Source organism: Brachycentrus maculatus, unplaced genomic scaffold, assembly GCF_059751285.1.
Source record: "Brachycentrus maculatus isolate JH-2025_06_01 unplaced genomic scaffold, ASM5975128v1 h1tg000419l, whole genome shotgun sequence".
NCBI classification, from domain to species: Eukaryota; Metazoa; Arthropoda; class Insecta; order Trichoptera; family Brachycentridae; genus Brachycentrus; species Brachycentrus maculatus.
The window spans coordinates 422,733-431,857 of record NW_028281167.1 but is presented as its reverse complement, the minus strand read 5'-3'; the positions used below and the strand labels follow the sequence as shown (position 1 = coordinate 431,857).

Here is a 9,125-nt window from a genome sequence, read left to right as displayed (position 1 = left end):
ACACTTTTTGCCCTGTAGCGGGTAAGCATATGCTTAAAATATGCTTCTTTTGCTGGGATATGCTTCTTTTGCTGGGATATAGTACATTTTCTGGGCATTAAGAAAACATTCGCAACTGAAAATTGACGATTTTTTATTTATGACGTTCTTGAAAGGAGTGAGCGGTATGTGATAATTTTTTATTTTTGGTTATTGAAAAGATTGCCTTTAATAATATTTTGTGTTTATATTTCTGTAAAATAGGAATGAAATATTTTTTTTATGGATAATAAACACGTAGGTACTGTAATTTTTTTTTTGTTTTCATAGACAAGAAACAAAAAAGGAAACAATTTTTTATGTATACATAATAATCCCGCGCAATTTTGAAGATAGTCTATGAAAGTCATACGATCTGTGCAAAAATGGAAAATTTGGTCCCGCGCAGTCTCGCGTCCAGTATATAATCTTTGCTCGCGTCCTATCGTCAGCCGGCATAGTTTTTTTTTTTAATTTTGAAAGTAGTCTGAGTTTTTTCTAAAAATCGCCTGGTCTCGTTGCGTTGCTGTCATGTTTTCTTGAGATTAGAGTTATGTCTCATTTAGCAGATATTTATGCAGTGGACGATGATGATGGGAACGATTTAGAGAGAGTGATTGAAAATGATGGCGCCGAAAATGAACCAGAAAATTCGGATGATGAAAACGATAGAGATGATCGGAGCGAAGGTAAATAATATCGCCTTTGTCATAACAACCAGCTAATGTGTTATGTTTTTGTTAATATTTTGTATTATTTTTAACTAGCCGAAGAAGAAAAACCGCGAAGGGTTGCTCCGCCAGGCGAAAAGAAAGCAAGAGTCGTCAGGAATCCACGTGCTGTTTTGAATCCAAAAAGATTGACCGGACCTCGAGGCATCAAAACCATTGAGAGTTTCTTTCAGGACTTTAAGTTTTTAGGTGAGTAATGGATATGAAATAACTATAGGGGAAAATGAGTCCCAATTTCTTTCGATTTGTCCTCCAATTTTGCGATTCATGGGACGCCATTGTTAACATTTTGGTAATACTGATCAGATTTTTAAATACGCACAAATTCTCTATGATGTTTAAATATATTCGAGATTCAAATATTTTCAAAAGCATTTGTTAGTGTTTTATCCCTGTTAGATAAAAAATACCAATTTAGTCTCAAAATTTTACTTATGGTTATAACTTTTTTAAATCTTTCTTAAAATCTTTCTGTATCATTTCGTATCGTTTTGAAGGTTGAAGAGCTATTGTCCAACGTCCCAAGGACCCAACTCTAAAATTTAGAATTAGCTTCACAAACGGCGTTTGAAAATGATGCGGAATGCATTACAACATGTCTTAATAGATTTAAGAAATTGTGGTATTTAGTAAGTAAAACTTAATTTAACACGTTAAATGCCAGTACTAAAATTTATCAATTTTGAATTACACAAAAACTTTTCGGTTATTTACGTATTTTAACACGTTGTCGGCGGGACACGACATTTGCCGTTTTCGCGGACTGTCGGTCAACTGCGGGACACGGCAAATGCCATTTTTGTCGACTGTCGGTTATCAGCGGGAAACGGCAATATACGGGTTTGTTATCAGCGTGAAATAAAACGCGTTGAAGGGTAATCTGCTCCCTGGATGCTAGGTGACAGTCTGTTGACGTTATTTGAGATGCCTTGTCCGGATTGGGTAGTGTGTCGCTTGTAAAGGCATCGCCAGAAATTTAGAGTTTTTATGCGATTTTAAGCTCCAGTTTAGTCATATTTAGTATTGGACTATTTTTCATACCACTCGCACTGTTTTGTTTACTGTTTGGTATTTTATTATTTGAATTTATTAGCATTGTATAGGGAATGATACCTCGGAGGGGACTATTTTTTACAGTTTACAATGCTTCTTAAATTGTGAAATACGGAATACTTAATTAAAAATTATGATTATAATTTATTTTTGATGATCAAATGTCATATATGATTTCTTTGAAAATTTCAATTGAAAATATTATTTGGTTTAGAAATTGTGTCAATTTTAAGAAAGCGATATATTTTTGCGCTAATCGTGAAAAACGTCCGCTATAGGCTAGAGTCTATTGTTCGAAGCGCCCGACTACAATGTGTTAATAATATAATGTATGTATTTAGTTTATTGAATTTTTTGATTTGATGATGGTTCTAATTTAGTTAGTTATGATGGTTCCCATAGTTAAAGCATTTTTAATATAGCTCTTGATTGAGCTCACTGGCCCTGGCACTGAGGTCAGCGCCCCTTGGCGCTGCGGTCCAACACAGGCGAGCTCACCAATGCCCCCCGTGGCGTTTAATGTGTTAATAGATTTTACCATGAAGTGACTGCCGAATCAATTGATGAAAGTAATAACTTTTACCAGATTTTAGGTTTTGATTGATTTGGCCGTACTCGATCTGTTCTTGCATTCACATTTAGTCTTAACTAATTACATATTATTTTGAGAAATAAAAAGACTTTGTTTTTGGTTCCGCTATGTTTTTATTAACAACCAACTAGTTTCGGCAACAACCTTTCCTCCATGTGAAGAGGGCAACAGGTTGTTGCCGAAACTAGTTTGTTAGTAAAAATGTGAGTGGATCAAAAAACAAAGTATTTTTATTTCTCAAAATAATATATCAATACTGACATTTTGAATTTTTTTTTATAGATATTTTTTTAAAAAAAAAAAATACATATTTAAATAATACAAAATAGTTGGTAAATATAATACATTTCAAATATAACGTTTCTACCTCTCTAATAAAGTAGATACTTGTGATTAGAGAGGGAGTTCGTTTCACAATTTTTTATATTTTTTAAACAAAGTCAATTAAAAATAAAGTAAATTTAAAAAAATATATATATTCTTTGGTATGGGGTCTAGGTAGGGGTGAGACTTATATGTTTTTTATTTAATTTTAAAAATTTGATAATTTTCAATAGATTTTAAGTTTTCCGGAAGTTTATTTAAAAAAAATTACCTACTTACGTATAATGGTTTAATCCTGCTGTTGTTCTACATCTGTGTAATATTAAATTATTAGAAAATCTAGGGCTACGTGAAATTTGTAATTCTGTTGTTTTTTCTTTAAAAGTTTGTAAGAGGCTTCATCAAAAATTTCTTCAATTGTTGGTACATTTAGTTCTTTGAATACTAGTTTTGAAGGGTAAGTTCTGGGCTTTTTAAGAATTATTTTTGCTATTTAAAAAAAAAAATATGATCCACAAAGTTAATGCTTTCAATATTCAAAACATTAACTAAATACAATTATTATCCACACTAGGTAAGGGTAAAGAGAGGGAGGATTTGGATATGGTGATGAAGAAGTTGGAGCACTGGGCTCATCGTCTCTATCCCAAATTCCAATTCGACGACTGCCTCGACAAGATAGCCTCTCTGGGCGTAAAGAAGGAAGTCGGTGTAAGTGAAATCAAAATTATTGTTCATTTTTTCAGACTTCAATCATGCTAAACCGGAAATAAAAAAAATATATATATCAACACACTTTGGATGGGTGTTTTTTATGCCTGTGGACCACTGGCGTCGGAATTTGATTATTATGTACATATAGTTGACATAATAATCAATATATATAAAATTAAACACTTGAAATATAGCACACCATATAGTTTTTTTTTTATATATATATACGAATAGTTTCGAAAACTTACAAATGTTTTCATCTTCTGTTAAAAATTAAAATTGAAAAAAAAAATAATAATAATAATTTTAATTATAATTTTTACCAGAAGATGAAAACATGTGTAAGTTTTCGAAACTAGTCGTATGTATAAATAAAACTCATTAAAGTGGTATATTCAAGTGTTTAATTTATAAAAAATAACAAACATTTTTGACATTTAAACATAGATGACAACCGCCATAGGCTGGTTCAAGTGATCACTTTACACACATATAACATTTACCAATTCTACCATTATTGACAACCACACTACTCAAATTCTTGGAAGTTCTATGTATATATGAACCAATTTAGAAACCTTGTTCTTGAATCACTAGAACTTCACTAGAGACATCTATTGGTGAGATGAAAAGAAGCTTTTTATTGAGCAGAAACTCTTATAATTGGAGATAATCCAGATTTGTGAACAAGCATTTGGACACACTCAAAATGTTGTGAAGAGATTGATACATAAAATGCATACAAAAACCTTAAATATGTAATTCCTTCATTTCTGACTTTGAAAGGAGGCCGGCGCAGAAGGTAAAAATACCCTTCCCGTCCTTAAGCATTAATCAATCGAACGGGTAGACATACCTTTCCCGTCCATAGTGTGTTAAGACAAAATATTTAAATGCACTATTTTTGTTTATTATATGTTAATTCTATTTATTTATGATTCATAAATATTGGAAAATATGGAAAATGCAAGTTTGATATTTATTCATTTATTAATTTTTGTTTAGTTATTTATATATTTAAAACCCTAATCCGTACCTGATGGTGCATAGGGCACTGCATCATATATACGCACTGTTATCTTGATTGTGGAACACTTGAACACATGAAATAAAGGTGATTAGCCCTCCGCTTCGATACTAGTCCAGGGTAATATTGAATAAATATTAGAGTGAAAAAATCACTTGTATTTATTTGACCCCTTCCCTGGGAATCGAACCCGGGTCCTCCAGTACGGTAGCTGACCATTACACTAAACTATTTTTAAGACATAAACTAAATATGCTATAAATCCTTGTACATAATAGGCAAGGAGAATTTTCTTAGGCACTCATTTTTCATAGCTCCTGAACTGTTTAATTTATTCCACATAGACTATATTTAAGATAGTAATTACCTAAGTTTATTTCGATTTAAAATTTTGCTTAGATTGTTTATTGAAGAGACAGATTTAAGCTCCTTTTTCTTGTAGATGTATCACTCATGTAGTACATGCTTGCTAACTTTTTACGTTTTCATCTTTTTTATTTTTTAAGTTTTTAATTATATTTTTTAGTTTTTTAATTTTATTTTTCAGTTTTTTAATTTTATTTTTGTTTTCTGTTTTTTTTTTTAAATTTTGTCAAGTATTTTGTATTTTATATTAACACTTTTATTCTAGTTCTACTTCTTATAATATCTTTTGTATTCTTGCCAGTGCCCTTTACTATGACCTAAATTATATTGTATACCTACACACAGGCCATCCATGCCTTTGTGGGATCTTTTTATGTATTTATATTTTATATTTATTTTCTGTATTTATATTATGTTGTTATTATGCAAAAAAAATTAAAATAAAGAAAAGAAAAAAAAGGTAATCAATGTTATATAAAAGAAGGTATTATCTACAAGTATGTAAATAATTAGAGAATAATGTGTGATTGTACATATGATTCCAGGTGCACATCAGAAAGATTCGCATGAACATGCTGTTTGAGGACATCCCGATCGTCCAGGAAGACAGCGACGAAGAAGCGGAGTCGGCTCCTCGCGCACCGGTGCTGGATGAGTTTGACATACTCCTGGATCAGCAGATTGCCCTAGCTCGATCAACTCCTGCCAGCAACAGGACCGTGATTCAGTACGATGACTCGCCCATCCACAAAACTGATAGCTTTTTCTCTGCCAACAAAATCCCGGGGTGAGCCTTGCTGTTTGTTATGTTGAACATAGTAGGTACTAGAAATAAGAATAAAATAAGACTGGTTTTTTTTTAAAACAGTCGCAATTAATGTATGATGAGATGCCTGGATGTATGAAGCATGAAAAGAGCATGAAAGAAAGTGAAGAAGAATTTAAAAATAAATGTTTTGTTTACTGTAAGATGTAAATATAGTAAATATGATGTAAATTAAGTGTAAAAAATAGTAAATTTAATATAAGCTAGCTAAAGAAATTTTAAAAAAAGTTCATATTTATGATTTAAGTTTTACTTAGCAAATACCACTATTTCTTAAAATCTACCGTGACACGTGTTTCGATGCATTCCGCATCATTTTCAAGTACAGTATGATGCGGACTGCATCGAAACACGTGTCACAGTAGATTTTTAGAAATAGTGGTATTTACTAGGTAAAACTTAAATTAAAAATGGATAGATGTTACCACCAAGTGACTGCTGAATCAATTAATGAACTTATTTATTTATCTAAAAAACCATCTGTCGAAGTTTGATTGGTGTTTTATGAAATTGGCTGCGTTATTGAATTTGAAGCATATATATAGCTATTTCGTTTAGTTGTACATAAATATGGCATCACTAGATTTTAGGTGCTGATTGATCTGATCGTCTTTTATGGCTGTCCGTTCTCCCGCCCACATTCGCCAAATATACTTTCTTAGTCATTCTCTTGCAATCCATTTCCTTGCTATCGAGGCCCTGGGTTCGATTCTTAGAGGAGTCAAAAAAGAGTGATTTTTCTTTCTATTTGATATCAAATATATTCTATATTTGATTGATAACTTTATCTAGGCCGCAGGATTCATCACCCTGCCATTATGTAATTAACGATCAAGATAACACTGCTCTGATACATTGGAGTGCCATATGCACCATTGGATGCAGATAAGGGTTAGAATAATATATGTGGTCAGTCTGGGATAAATTAAAAATAGTTATTTTATTTATTGTTTCGGCATTCAATAAGACATGATTAAATTGTAAAAGAAAAACACATGCTTTTTTTTTACGACTTTCGAAAGCTATGCTTCCATCTTCAGGTCTAAATGTAAGCTTAAGTTTACATTTAGACCTGAAGATTACATTTAGACCTGAAGAAGATAAGAAGAAGCATAGCTCCCAAAACTAATCGTCATAATAAAATTAACTCAAGTGGTAAAAAAACAAGTGTTTTTCTTTTACAAAAATATAGTTAGCTGACTTTGACTTTACTTTACAGGAATAATGGTGGCATGGGAATGTCAACTCCTGGGAAAGAAATTCCGGCTCCCAAACCTACCGCAGCTCAGATCAGCGAAGAGCAGAAGGCGAGGATGATGAAGAATAGACTGATAGCGGAGGAGAGAAGGTTGGCAAGAATGAAACAGAGTGTGCAGAGAGAAGATGAACCAAAGTCTTCGGTACCCGAGTCTCAACATGGTGCTGATACAAGCAGCCAGGATGTCCAAATATCTCCAATGGCGCAAGTGACATCATCCGATCAAGACCACATGGAGGTTGATTCATAATCAAGTAAGCTGGTGGAATCGGCACATTGCCGGACTGAAAGTTTGTGATACAGCTTCTTCTTCTTATTTCCATGTTTGCTTCCTAGGTGGAGCATATGGCCAACACGAGACGTCTCCAAGTCACTCTGTCACGCGCCATCTCCTTGGCTTCCTCCCAGGTCAGTCCGGCGTCTCGAAGTTCCGCTGAGTATAGTCGGTGAATGGTCGTCAGCGGCCTTCCGGGGCGCCGGAATCCTCGGGGTTGGAAAAAGAGACATACAGCAGGGCCTCTATAATCCAAATTCTGAAAATTACCCTCTGTTTGGACTAGTGGAGCGTTCGGATTACAGTACAGAGAAACTATGGTATTTTTATCAAATAAAACAAATATGTATTGTGAAATTTCAAATTAACTTTTTTAAAGGAATCAAATATTTTAGTTGGTCAAGATTTATTTAATGACAAGTAAAAAGCTTTGTCTCGCAATAATCATAAAAGTATCTTCTTATAAACTCATGCCTCTAGTGAGATAGCGAGTGTTTTTGCCTAGAATTTTCACTCATGAATTACATGAAGTTAAAGTAACTTTAAACATAAAGAGAAAATCCACTCACGAGTAGGCATGGGCTATAAAACTTAAAAAGTTAGGGTCATGATAAGCGGTGTTGCATAAGCCTTAGCTAGATTTTAAAGTCACTTGGACGTTAGGTAATTCATAAAGAGCATCTTTTCTGGCACAGGAATATTCACTTGGTCACCCCATTCTAGGCATGCAATTAAGGCAGGCGTCAGGCGCTTTAATGGGGAATATTTGCTATTGCAACTGGCGCAATGGTGGTACGCATTTCCGTTTTTAAGAAGCGCGGCAGGGATGAGTGGGCATTCGGATTACAGAGTTGTTCGGATTATTGAGGTCCTACTGTACATATATTGATGACTGAAAACATAAGTTTTTTTTATTTTATAAGGCGAATTAAAACAAGCCATTGGTGTCTTGGATTTTGATACGAATATCATTGCTGATTACCAATGGTGGACAATTAAAGTAAAAAAAAGATTATAACTTTTCCGGGAGTATGAACGTAAATGAATGTTGGTGCGAATTTTCCTCAGGAGTATCGACGTTGATGAACGTCGAAGACCGTCTCTCAGTCGGTATGATGTAACTTGCATAGCAATGACATCTGCGGATATTTGTATGTAATTTTGTCTAATTTAAAAATGTTTAAGAGGTGTTTTACTTTTTTATTTTATTATTTTTCATAATTTCTATCTTCGTAATACATAGATATTGTGAATTTAAAAAAAAATCATTTTTTCATTTGAAAAAAAAATCATTTGAATTTGAAAAAAAAAATCAGAACCCACTCCCCAGAGAGAGTCGGACGTCAGTTATTGTACTCCCGGAAAGGTTAAATAACGATTTGTCAAAAAGAAGTCGTTACTTATTTGGTTTTTGGATTAAATTACTTAGCCTTTCCTATATGGAACAAAAAAAAAACAATCTGCGTGTTCCAAAGGGGAGTGCTGGCAATACCCCCAAGTAAAATTCTATAGATAGTTTTTTTTTTATAAATTCGACTTTATGACTTTTTTAAAAATTTGAATTTTTTACAAATGTCAAAATGTTTTTAAAAAAAAAAATTATTATTCTATTTTTTTCCATTATAATTTGAATTTTCTGTAATTGAATATGTCAATTTGGTTAAAATATGAGTTATACTCATTAGCTATTGGAATAGTAGGGGAATCATTCTGTGCATAGTTAATGTATGTGACGTTACCCACTTTATCAAGCTGATATACCTTGGGAATGTTAGAAGAGGGGTAGGGAGATGAAAGAAAATTCTTACAAAAATATACTTAAATCAATTTAATAAAAAAAATGCAATAACGACTTTAACTTAAAACTAATCTTATTTGCTATCTTAATTTATCTTAAATTAAATTTATCCTAACATAAATTAAACTTATTCTAACCTTTGGG

General features: G+C 32.8%; 1 protein-coding gene across 1 annotated transcript; it reads left to right on the top strand.

The window, feature by feature from the left end:
- The first annotated feature begins 400 nt into the window (after window positions 1–400).
- Window positions 401–8,639, top strand: LOC148302749 (protein TIPIN homolog). Its single transcript, XM_088271056.1, has 6 exons — window positions 401–707; window positions 786–938; window positions 3,293–3,429; window positions 5,371–5,612; window positions 6,871–7,163; window positions 7,246–8,639. Exons 1-5 carry the CDS (start codon window positions 572–574, stop codon window positions 7,157–7,159), a joined length of 957 nt encoding a protein of 318 aa, XP_088127182.1. The 5' UTR covers window positions 401–571; the 3' UTR covers window positions 7,160–7,163; window positions 7,246–8,639.
- The last annotated feature ends 486 nt before the right edge of the window (window positions 8,640–9,125 follow it).